The 21,441-nt window shown below is 37.8% G+C and overlaps 1 protein-coding gene across 3 annotated transcripts; it reads left to right on the plus strand.

Moving 5' to 3' along the window:
* Window positions 1-776: 776 nt before the first annotated feature.
* Window positions 777-19,264, plus strand: LOC141555871 (ribonuclease pancreatic-like). 3 transcript variants are annotated; one of them, XM_074289156.1, is made up of 5 exons: window positions 792-905; window positions 5,254-5,360; window positions 13,546-13,611; window positions 17,207-17,293; window positions 18,420-19,264. In XM_074289156.1, exon 5 carries the CDS (start codon window positions 18,445-18,447, stop codon window positions 18,895-18,897), a length of 453 nt encoding a protein of 150 aa, XP_074145257.1. In that variant the 5' UTR covers window positions 792-905; window positions 5,254-5,360; window positions 13,546-13,611; window positions 17,207-17,293; window positions 18,420-18,444; the 3' UTR covers window positions 18,898-19,264. The 3 variants fall into 3 exon arrangements, with proteins under 3 accessions (XP_074145256.1, XP_074145257.1, XP_074145258.1); XM_074289155.1 differs by lacking the exon at window positions 13,546-13,611 and having other exon boundaries at window positions 777-905; XM_074289157.1 differs by lacking the exons at window positions 792-905; window positions 5,254-5,360 and having other exon boundaries at window positions 13,606-13,624.
* The last annotated feature ends 2,177 nt before the right edge of the window (window positions 19,265-21,441 follow it).

A 21,441-nucleotide genomic window follows, 5' to 3' on the forward strand; every position in this document is an offset into this window, starting at 1 on the left:
TCAATCTCGAAGTATATTACTGATAATAAGATTGAATTAACTTTCCTCAGTTTTACTCAGATCCCACCTAGCCTTACAAGTGATTTAATCTAAGGTGGATAAGGCCATTGTGTTCTATTCAGATTTGGATAGGGATAAATTCTTTTATTAGATTCTCAAAAGTAGAAGTGGTCTGAGTATAGAAATAATCTTTTTGTCCAAGAGTGACATGATGTTACATGATGTTATTCTCTTAGCCTCTCCTTGGAGAGGCTAATTAATAATTGGAATAGTGCATTAATAGTTGCAATAGTCATTCTCTCATTAATTGTTAACCAGAGTTGATTGAAACCTTCAGGAATACCCACTCTTCCAAAGACATATAAACTAAGTCCACTGCCATGAGGGGTCTTTGGCATTGGAGAGTGCCATTGACCTCTTTTGTTAATAAAATGGTAGTAGTATTAATAAAATGACTACTTAGCAATAAGTTATGTCTCTTAAACTTTTTTTTATCACCACAAGTACATTCTCTATATCAAAGAAATCACTGTTCTGATCCATAAAAATTAATATACAATAAACAATAAACATGAAAAGGGTGTTGCCCTCAGGAAGTTTATAATCTAGTAAAGCTATTATTCATTGTTGAGCTATTCATCTTGCAAAAGGCACTGTTGCCACAGGTGAGAGGATATATAAGAATGCAAAGTACAATATGTACTTTATGTATACATAAAGTCCAACTCTGGGGGCAGAGCCAAGATGGTGGAGAGTACATAGGTCTTTGCCTGAGTTTTTCCTAGCTTTCCTCAGAATCAACACCAGATCAAGCCTCTGAACATATTTTGGAGTGACAAAATTTACAAATATTTGGAGTATGGCAAATTTCCAGCAGATGATTTCTTGGAAGGACTTCAGAAAAGGTCTGTCTCAATTGGGCAGGGGGAGGGGTGAGGGGGGAAAAGAGGGGAATGCGACCCAGTGCAAAAGTACAGGGAAGCTCAAGACAGAAAGGCCCCACAAGGGGAATCTAGTGGGAGACTCTTAGCCAAAATACATCAGCATTGACTACTCTGTCCTGGTTCAGAAGCCAGTGGACCAGCAGATTAGCTGATGCAACTACAGAAGACAAATAGTGAGCCCCTGAACCCAGCATAACAATCAGAACTTGGCCAGGCCCACCCAGCTGGGAAGGAAGCTGGCAGTACCACTAGCCCCAGGGTAGCATAAAACTCCTGAAGTCCTGTAGAGGAAGCTACATCTTCTCCTAGCCCTTTAAACCTTCAACCTTTAAAAATAAGCAAAAAAGCAAAAAGAATTCTGACCATAGATATCCATTATGGAGGCAGAAAAGAACAGATCTCAAATCCTGAGAACACTAAATGCAAAATGCCTCCAGATGAAGCCACAAAGGGTGATATGAGTTGGTATCCAACTCAAAAGGCTCTCTGGGAAGAATTCAAACAGGATCTTAAGGGGCAGCTAGGTGATACAGTGGATAGAGCACTAGCCCTGAAGTCAAGAGTACCTGAGTTCAAATCTGACCCCAGACACTTCTAGCTGTGTGACCCTGGGCAAGTCACTCAATCCTAATTGCCTCAGCAAAAAAAAAAAAAAAAAAAAAAAAAAAAAAAAAAGATACTAAAAGAGAGAAGAAAAATGGGGAAAGAAAATGAGAGCTTTATAAAAGGAAACCCAGAAATTGTCTAAAGAAAACAACTCCTTAAAAAATACAATTGGTGAAATGGGAAAAACATAGTGAAGAAAATCAAATAGATTTAGTGAAATGAAAAATGGAAAAAGAAAAATAGAATCAGTGAAATAGATAAAGAAAACAACTTAAAAATAGAATTAGTGAAATGGGAAAAAAATCCAATGAACAAAACAACTAATTTAAAAGTTCAATTGGTCAAAGGCAAAAGGAGGTAAAAAGAACTAATTGAAGAAAATAATTCACTAAAAATTAGAATTGAACAAATGGAAGTGAATGAATTAATGAGATATCAAGAATCAGTCAAACAAAACAAAGAAAAAAGAAAAAGAAAAAATAGAAGAAAGTGTAAAATACCTCATTGGAAAAACAATTGACCTAGAAAATAGATTCAGGATAGATAATCTAAGAATTATTAGACTACCTGAAAACCATGATGAAAAAAAGAGCTTGGTCAATATCTTTCAAAAAATTATCAAAAAAAACTGCCCTGATATCCTAGAACCATAGAGTAAAATAGTCATTGAAAGAATCTACCAGTCACCTCCTGAAAGAACCCCCCCAAAAAAATTAGAGTTCAACTTTGTCCAACTTGTGAAATATTTTCCATAAGTATCTTGAAGTCAGAAGGCCAATATTCCCATATCAAAGACAAGTTTATCTTAGTCCCGAGTATCTTCTCTTTCTAAATCTCTGAAAAAATCTCCATTCACCTTTAAACTTTATTCTATTTCCATAAGCCTAGGCCTTGTCTAAAATCCTACGACTTCCAAAGGAGGAACAAAACTCTCTGGTTTCCTAGTTCCTAATTACCATTTGAAGTCATAGAGGATGCCCCAAGATTCCCTTAAAATTACAGGTACCAGAACTCTATTCCTGCCTCCAACTTCTCTATAACATTCTTTCTGTTCAAGTTTTTTAAAATTCTTTTTAAATTAGGAATTTAATAATTATCAATCCTGTTTATGTATACTTTGAAAAGTTTTTGTTTTCTTCTGCATCGATTTGAAATATTTAATTGATGACCTTTCTTTTATTTTTCCTATCTTTGTCATTACTATTGTACTTATACCACCCACCTCCCTCTTTTTTCTACCAATCCCATTGTTGGGGTGAGACCAAATATGTTGAGGTCAAGGGGCGCAAAAATGTTGGGCTTCCAGATTGGTGTCATGAAGCATCTCAAAAGTATTTGCAGGCTCAGACTTATATCCAAATCAAGGGGCAAAGTTTATTATAATTGTAACACCAATTCCAAAAGGGATAAATTCCAAAGAGAAAGATAGTAAATTAAGCAGGTGGAAAACAGATATTTTTACAGGAAAAAAATTGAGAGAAATCAGTTGCTTCATGTCACTGATAGGCTAATTTTATGGTTTAGAGATGGAGTTGAGAAGTGGTCTGGTTCTTACTTTGTGTACAGGCACTCTATTCATAATTTGTTGGGCAGAGATCAATTCAGGAAATCTTCTGGGAGTGTGTTTTTAGGTCTGAAACCTCACTAGGTCAAGTGGCAAGCATTTAGTACAAAACTATAATTAGTTTGATTGAAGAGTTTGATTAGTGCATTACTGATGCTAATTAGCTCAAAGTATCCCATTATTACAGTCCAGAAGACAGTTACTTAACAGTCTTTTAGACTCTGCTTCCTGGCTGTAAACTAAGGCAAGATGGCCAAAGGGAAGAAATACATCATTCCTAAGTCAAGATAGCGTAAGTTATGTACTGTACAACATTCCCAAGGCCAGGTAGTCTAGGGGTAATTATTATATCATTCCTACGGACTGCATATATCACCATTACAAATGAGAACAGTCAAGCAAAACAAATCTGTATCTTAGCTATGTCTAAACTTATATGTCTCATTCTTCCATTCTAGAACATAACCTTTTAGTAAAGAGGTTAATAACATGTTTTATCAAGTATTCTTAAGCCAGGATTGGTCACTGCATTGAGCCCAGATTCTGTTGTCTTTCAAGCTGTTTTCCTTTAAATTATTATAGTCATCTAACCTAATCAAACTTCTGTTCTCTTGTACTAATATTCTCTCCTTCCTACCTTTACTTTCACCTTTCCAATTCTTGATCAGCTTTGATTAGAACTAAGGTTTCTTCATTGTGAGTAATATCATATTACACTATGATATAGTGTGGTAAAAGAGAATTAGGTTTCCTGAGTCTATAAACTTAGCTAAGAAATTTAACTTCCAAGAAGCCCAGTTTTCTTCTCTATGAAATGAGGATAATAACATATTGATTGCCCATCCCAACAGATCTGTGAGGATCATATAATACAACATATGATATTTACATTCATATTCAAACTTTATATAGTACCACTTATTATATGATTTAAAGTCATTATTGTTCAGTTGAGTCTGACTCCTTGGGGCCTCATCTTTTTTAAAGATTAATGGAATGGTTTGCCATTTCTTTCCAGCTCATTTTACAGATGAGGAAACTGAAGTAAACAGGGTTAAGTGACTCACCCCGAGTTACACAGCAAGCAAATACATGAGGTCAGATTTTAACTCAGGAAGCTATCTTCCTGATTCCAGATCTGCCCACTCTGTCCACTGTACCATCTAGCTGTCTATGATCTAAAGTAACATGAATTTGACATCTTATTATGAATACCTAGAATTGTAATATCCCAGAATATAGACTAGAGTTCAAATCTGACCTCAGACATTTTACTACTTTTGTAACTCTGGGCAAATCACTTAACTTCTGTCTGCTTCAGTTTCCTCAGCTGTAAAAAGAGGATAATAATAGCAATTATCTCTAAGGTAATTGTGAAGATCAAATGAAATATTTGTAAAATACTTAGCATTTTGCCTGGCACATAGTAGGCACTTAATAACTATTACTTACTTTCTTCTTTCTAAAAATGGAAAAAGAATGACAAAAACTCACAAGGAATAAGCAAAAATTCTTAAATTGTGGATTGCAATTCCATAGTGGGTCATGAAACTGAATGTATAGGTCACCAAAAAAAAAAAAAAATTGGCAATAGTAAAAGGAATTAAATATTCCCCTGAGATTTAATTGTTTGTAAAAATAAACAAAGCTAATTACTAGGCAAATTTGCTTTCTTCTTCAATAAATGGTAAAATTATATACATATATCAAAGAATTTGTTTAAAATAAATTTCTTTATGATTTATTACTTGGAAATATTTTGTATATGTATGTGTATATACATACATGCATATAAATATATATACTTATATACCCAGGTCTCAGAAATTTGTTGGGCAAAAAAAGGGTGGCAAGTGGAAAAAGTTTAAGAAGCCTTGGTCTATGTCATTGCTCTGCCAGGTACAAATTCCACAAGGTCCTAAATCACAAGGCCTTGTCAGCTATTCACATCACCACAAAGGAATGTGAAGGTATAATTGAGAGGAGGTCATAGGTCCCACTAATGAGGGGGACATCCTCTAATTCCTTCATTTTTCCAGGTTTGAATCATCTTTCCCATTTTTCTCAAGTTCAGTGGGTCATTTCCCTCTTGACATATCATTCCCAAGTGTTGTCTTACTCACTCCTCATTTGCACCAGGTCTGGGATCCATATAAAAAGTTGATGCTGGAGCTACAGAAGATTAACCAGGGATTAACCAGATAGCCAGGGAACTTCTTACTGAATGGAAGAACAAAAAGACTGAGGTAAGTTGGTGATAATGATGATAAAATGGGATAAAAGAATATGAATTATTTAGGCTGAAGTAAAGAAAGATTTTGTAAGTGGCATAAAATAGATAGAGCTCTCAACTTGGAGTCAGGAAGTCTGAGTTCAAATCCTACCTTAGATATTTATTAATTTTGAGATCCTGACAAGTCACTTAACCTTTCTCAACTTCAGCATCTATGTCCCTGGGTTGTTGATTAGGTGTTAATATTAGTAAGGTGCTTTGTAAATGCCAAATATTTTTTAAATGTTATCTATTATTTTAAAAGAAGCATGGACTATTTGACAAGTGTTGGACTTTAGCATCAGAAAATAGTGGAATTGAATCCACTGATGCTCTCTCAATCCAAGTTTCCTCATTTGTAAAATGGGAAATAATAATAGCATCTACCTGAGAAGGTTGTGTGTATCAAGTAAAATAGTAAATTGCTGTATATAAATGTTGTTCATCTGTGATGGATTCTCCATTATCCCATTTGGGGTTTTCTTGGCAGAGATACTGGAATAGTTTGCCATTTCTTTCTCCAACTCATTTTACAGATGAACAAATTGAGAATAAGTAGGATTAAGTGACTTGCCCAGAGTCACACAGCTACTACATGTGTGAGACCAGTGAACTCAGAAAGATGATTTTTCCTGATTTCTATCCACTAAGTCCCCTAGCTGCCTTTACATAAATGTTAGCTCTTGCTATAAGGAAGTTTTGCCTGGGATAATAGTCAATTTATCTTTATTCTCCACATAAATTATTCAAAGAAAACAAACTTAATTTGAAAAGTTAAGATTTAAGTTAATCATAAGAAAGTATTTTCTGAGGGACAAGAGTTGATCTGAAGGAATTAGGGACTGAGAATAGTGAAAACATGAGTCCCTTTCTCTCAAATTGATGAGAGCCCACTCTCCTCTACTACTCAATATAATTAGGCTAAGAGCAATAGATAGGATAGGGGAATGGTTTCAATCCAAATTGCTGTTTTTTTTCCTCTTTCATATTCAAATAAATCAAAAAGACAGCTACAGAGTTGTACCTAAAGAAATGTTGATTGCAACGATGATCTTGAAGATGTCCTCTAAAATGAATTTTCAGGAAACTGAATTCTTCCCCCTGGTGGAGGACTGATTCATAGCTAGAAATGGGAAGTATTGAAAGAATGAAGTCATAGGCTCATATTGTGAACCAAGAGTATAGAGTGGGAAGACTTTAGAGGTAATGAAGAGCAAAATGGGGCACTGGATAGGACATTATTATTACAATGAAGTCTGAAAGACCAAGGTTCAATTCTTTAGACAGAGTCCTTACTAGCCTCATGATCTCAAACAGTTAACCACTCTGGACCTCAGATATTGTCATTGTAAAATGAGGAAGTTTCACTCAATGACCTCTAAACCTCCTTATTCTAAATCTTATGAGTCTATGATCATCTCATTTGAGTCCCCCATTTTACAGAAAAAGACACTGGGAATCAGAGAGGCCAAGAAGTTACTGGAAGTCATATAGTTAGTAGCAAAGTCAGCTCTATAACCCTATTCGTGAACTATCAGTATCCATCTGATATATATGGAAGGCACAGAGGGGTGGGGGGGGAGGTGAATCATCAGGCTAATCACCCTTTATTTGCCTCCAGGCTTTGCTTCCGATTTTGAGTCTTTACTATTTTACTCTTCTTCAATTCCTCTCCCCTCTCTCACGTCCTCCAGCGCTCTTTTCACTATTGTCTTTCTTCTATAGAATGTAAGTTTCCTGAGAACTGGGACTGTCTTTTTGCTTGCTTACATTTGGATCACCAGTGCTTAGCACAGTTATCAGGCACAAAGCAAGTACCTAAATAAGTATTTAACTTATTGCCTACCTGTTGTTGCCTGTTTTAACTAATGGGATATCCATTATATCATAATTGGTATAGAGGTGCTTTCTATGCCTCACCTTTCCTTCTTCCCTTTCTTGCCATCCAACTATCTCCAACTATCTCTTGTGTATTAGACATCATGGTAACTTTAAGATATAAGAGATTCATTCCTCTGTGTTTCTTCCAGGAGATAAATACCTCAGGTACAAGATATGTTAAATCAAAAGAAAACTGAAATGCTTACAGCATTGGCAGTTGGCCAAAAAAAATTTCGGTTAGTATTTCAATAGAAGGTAAAAATAAGAAAAGAAATAAAATTTTGGTGGGGAGCAAGAGAGGTAAACTCAATCTAAACTGAAGATAGAAACAGTGCAGAACTAAAAATAATGTATTGACTTGCCAGGCAGTCAGGTTAAATAGACCCCTGAAATAGCAATAAATTGAATTCAGGTTTTTAGACAGAAGTCATTAAAGGAGACTCAGTAAGACTCCTCACCTATGGAGGACAAGGCTAGACTCTATTCATCTATAATTCTCTAATAATATAAAACCTGTAACCTCAAAATGTGCTGCTATCTGTACTAAAACAGCATCAATGTTCTCATTAAGCTGCCTAAGAATGTTACTTTACAGCGGATGGAAGGGGGGGAGGGGGAATAGATAAGGGTGTGGGAAAGGAAGCCCTGTCTTTCTTAGCTTCCAACCACAGAAAAATACTCAGTAATGGGACTTGAAGGTTAAGCTTCCACATTGCTGATGAAAGGCAGAGTAAGGAGACAACAACAACAATTGTTTGAAAGTTTACAAGGAGGATTTAGGGATTAAAGGAAAGATGAATGACGAGTCATGGTGATGAATACCATGGCATTTGGAGAAAAAGGCTGGTTGGGCCCTTTCATTGAATGGGTATTATGGAGAGACTATAGCTATCCCTGGAACATCCAGGGACTTCAAAGGTGATCCCGACCTCTTATCTTCTATTCTCTCTCTTCTCTCCTTCTCCCTTTCTCCTTCTCTCTCCTTCTCCCTTTCTCCTTCTCTCTCTCTCTCTCTCTCTCTCTCTCTCTCTCTCTCTCTCTCTCTCTCTCTCTCTCTCTCTCCCTCCCTCCCTCCTTGTCTGTCTTTGTCTCTGACTCTGTCTCTGTCTGTCTCTGTCTCTGTCTCTCTTTCCTTCTCCCCCCTCCTTAGTGGAAACTCATGACTCAAGACAGAACTTTTTTGCTGCTGCTGCTACTGCTGCCACTGCTTGGACTACTAGGACTGTGGTTGGATCAGTCCTCCATTGGAGATTTTGGGTCAGAGCCGTCCAGGCAGCAACATGTGGCTAATGCCAAGAAATCTGTGCCTCATTGGGAGAAACAATACTGCAGTATCATAATCAAGAATGGCAATGGCACCATCACTAACCAATGCAAGTCAAAGAATACTTTTCTCCATGGCAGAGCAGGGGCCATGATTTGTAAGATCCCCATCCGTGTCCACTGCCACAAGAAGAGGTGCCAGCTGAGTAAACAATCTTTCAAACAGATCCATTGCTTACACCAGGTACCAGGGAAATTAATCAAAAGGAAATATAAAAGCTCCTCTAAGAGAAGCAAAAACACAATGGTTCAAGATGGGAAACCAGAGGTCCCTGTGCACGTCAGACCATAATCTTTCCCACCAGAACTCTGCTTTGGCATTATAAGGACTTAATACAGTTTTACATTTCTTAGACTCACTCTGCTCTCCAACTCCCCATCTCCAAATCTGCCACAACTAAAAATAATATTAAAAAAAATTATTTCAAGGCTCAAACCATTATCCATGCATGCCACAGGCTATGTCAAAGCAGGGGAATGCCAGTGGCAGTGATATATAATTAAGAATTTATATGCCTGAGACCATCATGGTAGCTGTGAAACTGGTAGGAAACCTGAAATGCTGATGAATTGGGTTCTGACAATAGCATTGATTGGACTAATTGAGTCTGTGCAATGCAAAATGATTGCATTTAACTCTCAAATCAAATAGACTGGTATGTATAGAGGCTTAGTAGGCTGGCCCTACTCATAGTTTTGGTGATCAAGTAAACTTAGAGGGCAGCAGAATAGGACAAACAGCCTCCTTTGTGTTTTGATACCACTAGATAAATTGGAATAGCACAGAAATACCAATATCTCACTTCTTGGAAGATGGTGCTGACCATAAAAATGAGCAAGTCTTGCATTTACCTAAAATAGATGAAGATATGAATGTTTTTCAGATGCACCAATATCATATTGAATCAGAATTGGAAACATCTTACCATTAATAGGCTATATCTTACCAGTTATTGATTTCTAGTCTAGGATTCTTTCCAATAAGATGGAAATCAGTAACATCTCCCTTGTCAACAAGGAACAAATTGGGGTATCACATTCTCTCCATGATCATGCTTTTTGACATTCTAGGACCTTCTTTCTATGAAGTTGGTAAATCTACCAAGTCTGGAACATGTGACAAATAAGCTCTGAGACTAGTACTAGAATGTGTGTGTGTGTGTGTGTGTGTGTGTGTGTGTGTATGTGTGTGTGTGTGTATAAGTAACTAATGTCTTCTAGTCTTCTAAATTTGTTCTCAGGATTTCCCTAGAAGCTGCAACATAAAGAAAGGAACAAATGAATGAAACATTTGAAAGCATCTACTATGTTCTAGGCACTGTGATAAACTTTCCAAATATTATCTCATTCAATTTTCACAACCAGTGGTGTAAAAATCAAATATATATAGGAATATTAAACCCTGTGCTGCATATTGACTTAGAAAACCCACATATTTTCTATGTTTTATTGTATTTTTATTTATCCTATTAAATACTTTCCAATTACATTTTAATCTGGTTCTATCTCACTTAGTATTGCTATTGTAAGCTACTTCTGCTTACCTCAACCTTGGAAGGTAGGTATTATTATTATCTCCAGGTTATAGTTGAGAAAATTGAGGCAGAAAAGGATTAAGTGATTCGACTAGGATTACACAGTTTAATATCTCAGGCCAGAATTGAACTCCTCTATCTGACTCCAAACCTCTCTATTGCAACACTGAATATACTCGTTATTCCCTCTATATTAATCATAATAAACATAGAAGGGTTCATAGGGTATTAAGGAAGGATCTTTTAGAGCTGCTCTCTACCTTTAGTGTTCAACCAATCACTCAACTCTCACCTATGGAAACTACAGCATGCAGAGCAGTCATATTCCCATAAAACCTTCTTGGCAGTCAGATGAAATCAGGTTATAGGTAACTGATAGGCTCAAGTCCTGTTGGTGAGTCAAGGGGATGTCAATATCAAGTAAGTGAAGGTAGAATGGGTGAAAACAATTTGTTCCCATGGTCATGAAGGCCACTAAAGCAGATATCGGGAACATTTAGGACTTGGTCAAACATCAAAGTCACAAAAGTCATGCCCTGCATTTTGGGCCATCACCAGTCATCCTGACTTCTGTCTTTTGTCCTAGACTTCAATAACTCCAAAAGAGAAAGTGAAGTTGATGACTTTGTGCAACTCTGACTCACTTAAATTCAATTTATTGCTGCAAGTCAAGACATGACTCTCTGATATCATTGGTCCTCTTCAAAAACCAAGGACAAACAATAGTAAACATTGTCTGAAATGGTGGTGGGAAGGCTACTCTTCCCCATCTCCCCAGTTCTGAGCAGGAGGATTGGAAGCTGAGCCTAGAATAGTTCTCCTAGGTAAGGAGCTAAACCAAGCTCAGAATCATACGGGTAAATAGCAGAGGCAAGATTTGAACCCATTTCCTCTGAATACAAATCCAGTGCTCTTTCTACTACATTAAGGATATAACATTTATAATGAAAGAATAATCCAAGTCTCTAATCCCCTGCCCCAGATCCATGAGTAAGAACAATAGTCAAACTGTCTATCATATTTTCTCTTACCATGGTACCTCAGACAGGGGTCTAATCTAGATATGGCAACAAGTTCCCAGTTATCTCAGCATACTGAATTCCCCCTGCCTCCCTCCTTGATTCAGCTGTTTCCTTTCACATTGAGAGCCTTGTTAATATTTAACAAGGCAGGAAAGATTGGGGATCATATATGGGCAGAGCAAGGGGGTTACCTCCTTGGATGATGAGAGGTACTGGTTAAAAAGAAAAAAGTCAGACTAGATGGTCTTGGAAGTCCCTTTGAACTATTAATTTTTGATCTCATAATCCCATGAGTATTACCTGCTACCCTGATAAATCCAGGACACCACACAGTGGTCAGCTGAGTTTTCTCCTATTGTGGACTCCAAAAATTCAGGCCTTCTGGTCTTTGCCCCAGAGGACAAACATCTCACACCACCTGAGGACCCAAACAGCAAAGGTTTAAGTGTTTGTTTGTCTAGCTAGCTGAGGGTTCATGTCGGGAAGTCAAGACCAGTCTTCTCTTGTAGATAAGTGATGAGGGGGTGCTGGGATCAAGGAGAGGTCAGGGTTGTGGAACCCACTTTGTTGACATCACCTGCTGTGTAATTTCACCTGCAAAAAAAGTAGACACTTAATCTGAGGCCTGGAGATTTATTAGAGTCCAAATCTAAAAGTCTGTACTTTATTGAGCTCTTGAAATCCTGCTTCCTGAGGGAGTTATGAGGGCATATTGTAGTGTACAGAGAGAAACCTTGGAATCACAAGACCTGAGTCTGAAGCTTCTCTTCACTTGTGTGACCTAAATTAAATCATTTATCCATTCTAATTTTCATTTTCCTCAACTATCTGAAATAAAGGAATTAGACTAAAAGAAATGTGAAACATGCCTCTCCACTGTCTCTAAAATGTAATTGGGGAATATTTTAGAAGATAGGTAATATTCATGTGGGGTTTTCTAAGCTAAGATAAAATTGATGAGAGTAAAACTCTGCTTGATCTGAGTGAACCCTGTAAAATTATGTAAAATCACCAACAAAATGTCTCCTTTGATCTACAAACCCAAATGGTCTTGCATCTTCTGGAACAAGATAAGCCTTCTTGAAAAAGTCACGACTTCAGGCAAGATTTCCCATCCATTAGAGACTCCCCTTAGACTCATGCATAAAATGGGTCTTCAGAAAATGACTCTTTGTAGATCACTTCTTTCTTGAGAATGATATGCCCACCAAGAGAATTCCTCTTAGTGTCTCTTTAACAATAAAGCTTTTTACCATAGCCTTTGGGTTTATCGAAATTCCTTAACCACAAACTCTTGCCTTGGACAACTGACCCTCACCCATCCTTGCCTCACCTATTCTTTGGTACTCTCACCTCTCATTAAAATCAGCAGGTATCCTTGATAAGGTTTAGATGTAGGGAACCAAAATGAAATTAGGGTTTCTGGTGGTCAGGAAGTTAAATAAGGTCTAGTGGCAGGTTCAGGATTCAGGGAACCAAATGGAGAGTTTTGGCTCCCCTTCAATCCCTTGGGATTTGACCCAAAGATAGGGAGTATTGGGGACTCCCTTCTGGAGGCACACAGGTTCTCTGTAAAGGACTTTATAGATCCTAAAACCTAGATTGATAAAAGGGTTTATTATGGGGATTAGAAGCAAGGTTAGAAATCCTGACAGAGAGGCATAAAGTCTGGTTAGGGAAATAGATGAGGGTAAAGAAAGGATGACACTAGAAAGAGTATTCCAGTGGACAGAGGCCCCTTGGCATAGCATGGCATGTTTAGAACCTCTGCAAAGAGAGGATTTTAGTTTGGCTCTTTTATAATGGGAGCTTTGGCTACAAGCTAAAAGGGGACTCGTGGTTGGAGACCCAAGTTGGCTCATTGATGGGTTTCAGCTTGAGGTTGGAATTTGAATTGAATTCAAAGAGTTTTAGGACTGAGCCAATCCCAACCAGGTAACAAAGATGAAACTGTTTGTTCCTCAGGGCAGGGTCCCTCACTGAGGCAGAATGGAAGGAGATTTTCTCCTTTAAGGATTTTTAGAGTTTCAGGATCCCCTCTTCATTCTCATATGGGGTTTAGTGGACTTTTCTACTTGATTTTGTCATGACTGAGCTAAACGGGGAAAGACTTTAACTTAAAAAAGCTAGGGTTCTCCTCCTGCATCCCGGGCCATCTCTAGTCATGCCAATAAATATTTTGTCACTGGACCCAAACGACTCTAGAGAAATGAGGGAGGCTTGAGACTTTGAACAACCCTGCTTCATTTAAATACAATTCACTTGCAAGTCATGAGTTTGCTTAAGGAAAGGCTCCTCTGGCAAGTACATATAAATACACTTAATCCATAGTTCCTTGAGACCCATTTGGGGTTTTCTTGGCAGAGATACAGGAGTGATTAGCCATTTCCTTCTCCAGTTCATTTTACAGATGTAAAAACTGAAGCAAACACAGTTATGTGACATGCTCAGAGTCACAGAGCTTGTAAGTATGTGAGGTAAGATTTGTCTTCCTGACTCTAGGCCCAGCATTCTACCTATGATCTAGCTACCTATGACCTTTTGTATATTCAAGTGCTGAGACATTTTGTATATCCAAGTTCTGAGTCCTTGTTAGTGACTGAAATCAAATAATGGTGAACCTATGATAGGGGCCTCTCTCTATCTCTTGACCTTCCAATGGACCCTGCTTTTAATTGATTAAGTTAATTAGCTTTGTTTTGGACTAGAGTGAAGGAAGGGCCTAAGCAGCTAAGAATTAAATTGGACACATAAAAGACAAGAATTTGACTTGTTGTAATGCTTTTTATAATCTTCTGGCTTCCTTTTCCCTTTCTTTAACTTAAATAATTAAGTTTTAAACATTAATCTTCATACTTCATCTTAGTCCATTTCCCCACCTGTCCCAAATTCTTTCTGTAGTTTGTTTCCCTTTACCTCTCTATGTTCTTTTCCTTTCTCTTCCTTTGCCTCATCTCTCATCTCACTCCAAGTCCGAAGACAAAAGCTCCTGAAGTGACTTCTGTAGTGTGTGTGTGTGTATGTGTGTGTGTGTGTATTTGAGGCTGGAAGGGAGAAAGCACTGAAAGCTTGAAATTTTAGATTTTGTGGTCTAGAATCAAGGGAGAGTACCAATTTAATTTGTGAAGACTTTTGAACTTTTCCTTAACCTTTAAAAATGATTTTTTAAAAAACACATTTATCCCAAGTAATTTCCCCATAATTCTCTCTATTATACTGGTGGAGGCACCCATTGAGGTGTGTCGTTAAGAGTAAAAAAAAATTAGATATTTTCTCACTGGAAGGTATTGGTAAGATCTGGAATTTATGATAAGAATCTAAGTCTAAGTGCAAAGCTCTTTTGGCTTCATCTAACTTTCTTAGTTCTTGCCCCAACTTGGTTTGCCTTGCAGCCAGAAGCATTACATGAGCTCCAGGAAGTCCTGGGAGTAGTTTGAGGGGATTCAGACTGACAATCAGGAATCTGACCAGAGATAAGAGGCATTTTCCTTATTTCTAATCAAAAGATTGGAACATTCCAGAGACTGAGTGAGAACTAGGGAAAGTCAGCCAGAAGAATAGGTTTAAACAACCCCAAAGGTTTCTGCTGATTTTGACTGGCTGTCTTGCTGAATTTGGCTGTCATGGCCTTAGGCTATATGAATTAAACTATTTCAACAAGTTTCTAGGAAAGAGTTAATTAGATAACTACAGAAAGTATGTGATAGCAGAGTCTGAACCCCTGAAGACCAGCAGATAACTGCCGGGATCAGTTCAATTTCTAGAATCTTCTTCCTTACCTCTACCTCCTAAAAGAATCCCCAGCTTTTTCAAAGCTCAGCTCATGTTACTTCTATATGTGAGTACTGTTCTGATGTACCTCTCTGTGGATACCCTTACTCTTCCCTTTCTCCAAATCATATTGTATATACTTTGTATCCATATTGCATTTACTCAAATAAGTTTATGTTATTTCCCCCAATGGAATGTAAGCTCCATAAAGGCAAAAGCTGTTTCATTGTTGTCCCAGTGCCTGACACATAGTATATTTTCTGAATGCATGAATGACAGTTTCGGGACTACAATCCTCATAGACACATAAAAATTGAATAAGCCACAGAAAATATTAGCTCCTCACCTTTTTTCACACATCTTTTTTGGGGAACTATAGTCACCTTTCCCCATTACAACCAAGACTGATTTGGGTGATTTTCTGAAGCTTAACCCCCATTTGTATAGAAAGAAAAAAGACATTGACTTCATAGATCTATTCATAGATCATTCATACACATACACAAACATACACACAAACTCCCCCACACAGCTGCCACTTTGGGGAAGTGCATGCCAGTTTAGAATTAAGGAAATTACCCCCACCCCTTGGGTATGGAGGACTCATTCTGTTTCTATCAGACTGTAGGGAGTGATTCAGACTTCAAGCTGAGGGCTAAATAGAATGGAGGAGAATAAGATTTTAGTGTTGGAATCAGAAAGATCTTCTAGTCTTTATTTTATAGATGAGGAAAGTGAGACCTAAAAAGGTTAACTAGCTGTCTAAGTGGGTATTAGATATAAGTCATAGGATTTGAACACCATACTTACAACTCCAAATTCAGTACATGTTTAAAATAATAATAATGACTCACATAACTAATATGATTCCACTTAAATCAGAAAGATAAGCTTCCTTTTTAAGCTCATACCCTACCTTCACTAACACATATATTTTTGTGATTTCTTTGCTTCTTTCAAGGCTAAACTTGGTATTAATTTTAACCTAATTAATGATGCATCACATAATTATCCTTTATAAAACTTCCACTAAGTGGAAATGTAGGCAAGATCACAAACATCAAAGTGATAGATGGTATATTGAGTTGTCTGAAATTTATCTTATTAAATTTTGAGAGGACATCACCAAAAAGTCAGCCAAATGAGAGAGGGAGATTTTGTTTAGATGAGGGATGGGTCAGAAGGGCTGCTTATTATCTTTTGGATTCCATTCACTAATGTCTCCTTCCTTTCCTCTTAAATCTTTGCCCTCTCTAGTGAGCAACATCTAATGAGCAACATTTGGCCCTGGGGACAACCTAAAGTTGGCAATTATTTTTTCAACCAAAGTGACTTGTACAATTCTGTGCTAAGGTTAAATTACATGGATTGTTATCTGTGTCAGTGAAAGTGTATCTAAATCAAAGATATAATGAATCTTCTGAAGTATTGATGTAATTCAAGTTTTAATGTGCTTGACTGCTAGTGTGAGAACATAGGCTATAATCCCTTTGGTGTCTCCCTATAGTTGACTTTGACAAGCCCATATCAAAAGAGGATCTTTGTTATATCTGCTTACTTAATACCAACCACAGGCAAGTGGGGCATATAGTGGAAGGTGTTTTAGATTTGAAATCAGAGAGAATGAGTTCAAATCCAAACTCTGCCATAGACTCCTTCAGCAATTCAGTTAATCTCTCTGTCTTTCAGTTTCCTCAATTGTCAAATGACAAGATTAGATTAGATTAATTTAAAGATCCCCTCTATTTCTAAATCTCTCATCCCATATGGTCCTCAATGTCTTCCTGAGACATGATTATATTTTTAAAAAATAAAAAATTGATAATTTTTAAAAGTAAGTAATAATAATAATGTAAATAAAAATAAAATAGAAACAAAGAAATAATCAAAAACACCTTCCAGAAGACCATATATGAACAAACACCCAAAGAATCATGTGTTTGATCCTGAGAGTATAGAAGTTAGAAAAGAGAAATAGAATTTTCTCTTAAAGTTATCAGATCTAATTTCTTTATTTATCTCCCCTAATCCCTCTTCCAAGAAATACTGTGAATTCTAAAAGCCAAACTTATATCAAGAAACTAATCAGGATAGGGGAGACTCTTAGTCCTTGTTAGCAAAAGTCTCTCTTTTACTCTCTGGTCTGATTTCTGTGAAGGGACAGATCTGTCAAGACTGAAATAATGAGAAATGTTCTATTAATTCCTCCTTGGACTTGGGCCTGCCATGCCTCCTCCCTCTCCTCCTTTCTAAAGTGCCAACCCCCCTCTTTTTTTTTTTTTTGATAGATCTTATATAAGACCTGCCTTCCATAGTAAGAGGGAACAGAACTGAGACAAATTCATTCCAACTCTGAAACTGAACAAAAACCAAGGGTAAGTAAGGCATTGAATATTCTCAGATGACTCTCTGGTGACACAGAAGTAAGGAATATCAGAGATGGGCTGTACTAGGAGAGGACTGAATAAAAAACTTAATGCTGAGCAGACGAGATAGAAAGAAGAAAAGGGAGAAGCCTATTAAGAGCAGATGCTACCTTCAGGAGTGGGGAAGGGAACACTCAGGTTTAGAAGGGACATATCTGTCTTTGGAATATAGTGGAATTGATTTGTGCTACTGATGACCAGGACTGGTCTCTATGATATACATTGAATAACTGGGATATGTCAGGCCCATTGATGGCATTTAGATGCTGCAAGATGGAGGCTATGATTTAACCTGTAATACATGTATATACAAAAAAAGAACTAGCATCATGTAATGGAGAGTGAGCCAGTTTGAGAGTCAGGACACGATTTCAAGTTCTATCACTGACACATACTGGCTGAGGGAGCCTGAAAAAAACAATTTTATCTCTCTGTGCCCAAGGAAGCTCTCCTAAACTACAGAACAGGTACTGAACCCAAATTGGTAGAGGGAATTTCTTCTCTACACCAAGGAACTCTTAGATTGCACACACACACACACACACACACACACACACTTAAACTCACACAATGGATTCATAGGATCATAGAGCTGGAAGGGACTTTAAAATTCATCTAATTCAACTATTTCATTTTATTTATCTTATAGTCTCACAATTAAATTTATTCTTGTTGAATATGTATGTTTTATATGTGTGTATATACTTGTATGCATGTATTTATTAAATTGGGTTCTACTATTCCAAGGAATTATGTCTGAGTGATTTAATAAGTTGTAGGAGGAGAAAAGAGGGTATGAAAAGGATCGTCTTTCAAGCAATGAAATTCATATGTTTACTGACTGGTGATGTCAGAGACCATATTAAAGATCTATCTAGCTCAACCTCCTCATTTTACACATAAAGAAACTAATCTTCTTGCCTGATTATCCTGGAAGAGGGGTTGTTCTTCAGAGAAAAGAAGGTTAGGATAGAGCAGTTAGCCAGGAAGAATTGGTGTACAGTTGGAACATGGGACTGGGATTTTCATTCCAAACTAAAAAATTCTTCTTCATTTCCTTTTCTTTCCTGGGTAGACTCCTGTTGAAAAGTGAGGCCATTATGGCTGTGAAGAATTCCCATATGGCACTTGTCCTGCTGGGGTTGTTTCTAGTGGGACTGGTCCATCTATCAGCTGGCAAAGAATCCCCTGCAAAGAAGTTTCAGCGGCAGCACATGGATTCGGGGAACTCGTCTCTCACTGACCGCAACTACTGCAACCACATGATGAAAGCCCGGAACATGACAAAAGGGAGATGCAAGCCTGTTAATACTTTCATACACGAGCCTAAGGAAATAGTCGATGCTGTCTGCCAGGAGCCTAACATCACCTGCAAGAATGGGCAGTCCAACTGTCACCAGAGCAGCAAGCCTATGATTCTCACCCACTGCCGCCAGACTGGAGCTTCCAAATACCCCAACTGTCAGTATCGGGCTTCCCAACTTAACAATCGTATCATTGTGGCCTGTGAGGGGAAAGTTTATGTGCCTGTGCACTTTGATGCTTATGTGTAAGATGGGGCCTGATTCTGAAGAAAAGGATATCCCTCCATACCTCCATAACTATCATTGCCTTCACTGCTTCCTTCTCCCTGATAAAGTGCCTCAAATAGCATCTTTCTCTTCCACCATCCCTCAGCACTTCCACTGATGCATACCTTTCCTCAAGCTTTTAGTTTCTGGGCTCAGATTGGGAGTGGGTATTGCTCCAAGCATCCCCTTCAGTTTGGGAATATGGTGTGTGTGTGTGTGTGTGTGTGTGTGTGTGTGTGTGTGTGTGTGAATGTGTGTATAGAGGAAAGTATGATGAGTAGCCCAGTTGTTATACTCCTTCATTGCTAACCTCAATAAAACATACCTGGTCCCAGGTAAAGTTGCTAAAGCTGTGTCCATGTCCATTCATTTTGAATTTTTTTGATGAGGCAGAGTTAAATGACTTGCCCAGGATCACACAGCTGGTAAATTTGGGATTTTTAAAAAGTTACTTTCCTTTAGGAGTGAAAATTTGAACTTTCATTGCAAATTGTGATTAGTGATCATAGACTCATGGATGTAAAGCCTCAGAGGATATTTAATCAAACATCATTGTTCTATAGATGAAGACAGGGAGAATGGGGAAGACAAAGTAACGTAAGTTGTAAGTTTTAGAGGTGAGATTTGAATACAGGTCTTCTATCTCCAAAGATGATACTGATGAGGGAAACCCTGAAATTCTCTCACATTATCTCTCCAACTTTGGGGGGGAGGGGGGAAAGCTTGGGAAACTCCCTCAGAGAAGCTCTCCCCTGAGAGACCTACCTCAGGAAATCAAGATAAAGTGGTTTCATTCTGTTATCTGGGTGGGACAAGTTGAGTCCAGAACCACTCCTACTTAGCCCGAGCTGGAGATCCAGATTTCTATCCAGCTCTATTGAGTTGGAAATTAGTCCATGGACACTCATTCAATTCCAAGATTCTCTATTCTGATTTTAATTTAAACTGCTCCCAGCCCTCACCAAAAACTACCCATATAACAAGCTTCCTCCAGCCCAACTCCTTGCAGAGAACCTAATCATGCTAAGGAACTGCTTTCGTTCCTTTTCGTACCCTTTGCCCGCTGAAAAGACATTTTCTTTTCAGCATTACTCTCTCTTTATCTCTCTCTCTCTTACCTATTTCCTTAACATGACCCTATTCACCTCTCTGTCAGGATTTCTCTGCTAGAAACTTTCTCTACTAGAGGATCTCTCTGCTAGATTTTTACTTCTCTGTCGGGACCTGCTACTAAGGAAGTCATCCTGCAAAAGCTAACTTTTCAGTTCTAATAATATATTTCTTTTGCCAGTTTAACTTTTCGAGTTTGTACATTCATTTATGAAGTACCTGTGCTGACCAGAAGGGGGTTCCCACAACTACCTGCCCTGCATCAAACCTCATCAATACCACTTCTACCATATGGCACTGTCTCTCATATGGAAAACTTGATTTTTGGTGATAGAGGTGGGGTGGATTGTAATTTGTTCTTGTGAATTTCTTTATTCCCAGTTTAAGCCAATTGTTGACTGCCCTACCATCCAGTAGCCTGGGTACACCATTCCTCCATTTGGACTGTGGAAGGGATCATTACAGTTAAAGTCAGAGTCTAGAATGGTATGATCTCTGGAGTACCCTGCAAGATAAAGGATCTGTGAGCTTATGATTCTACAACTTCCTTTTTCCTCCTTTGGGTCCCTTGTCAGAATTCTAGCTCAACAGACATTCTTCCTTCTTCAGGGGAGCAGCACACCAAAATTACCATGATCTCTTCTAAGAAAGAAGGTAATGTCCTAGATTTCCTCTATTGCCAGTTATGTGCTAATTCTTTCCTTGAGCCTTTGATACCTCAGTATGATTATTTCCTTGCTTGTGACTTGTTTTAGTTCTTAGACTCTTTTGCATAATTCTAAAGAGAATTAGTGTTCAGAGCAATAAACCTAAGGCTGCTGTCTCCACCTGCTCATTTTATTTAAATCTCTGGCTGTAAACAAGGGTATAATATGAGCACCTAAAAGAGTAGGACATGACTCCCAAACCAGTCTGGTCACTTTTACAGACAGCCTCCCTCAGACTATAAGATTCTAGGATGGAGAAGTTGTAGAGGGCTAGAAAATGGAGAAAAGATTTTTCTTTTCACTCTTTGTTCTTTCATCCTTGGCAGAGATTTTTAAACATTTTTGTATGATGGACCCCTTTAGCAGTCTCATGAAACCTATAGATTCCTTCTCAGAAAAATACTTAAATATGTAAGATTACAAAAGCCAAATCATATTGAAATATATATAGCAGAATATATTTTTTAACGTTTACTGACCCAAGTTTAAGAGCTCTTAGACTTGATACAAAGTACACTCTTTGAAGTTCTTATAATTTTCTCTAACAAACAACCTCTACTGAAATGTAAATGATTAAGCCCTGAATCTTGGTTAATTAGACAGAGATGCAAATAGTTGAGATACATAGCAGAGTTAAGTTTATTATACCATTATTTCAGGTATCTTTCTCCCAAATACCTTTCTTCTCCTTCTGTACATTCTTTCCTGT

The sequence above is a fragment of the Sminthopsis crassicaudata genome, chromosome 2 (assembly GCF_048593235.1).
Source record: "Sminthopsis crassicaudata isolate SCR6 chromosome 2, ASM4859323v1, whole genome shotgun sequence".
Taxonomy (NCBI): domain Eukaryota; kingdom Metazoa; phylum Chordata; class Mammalia; order Dasyuromorphia; family Dasyuridae; genus Sminthopsis; species Sminthopsis crassicaudata.

What these genes read in the sequence shown, in the direction of transcription:
- LOC141555871 (XM_074289155.1), top strand. Translation starts at nt 18,445, where the DNA reads ATGGCTGTGAAGAATTCCCATATGGCACTTGTCCTGCTGGGGTTGTTT.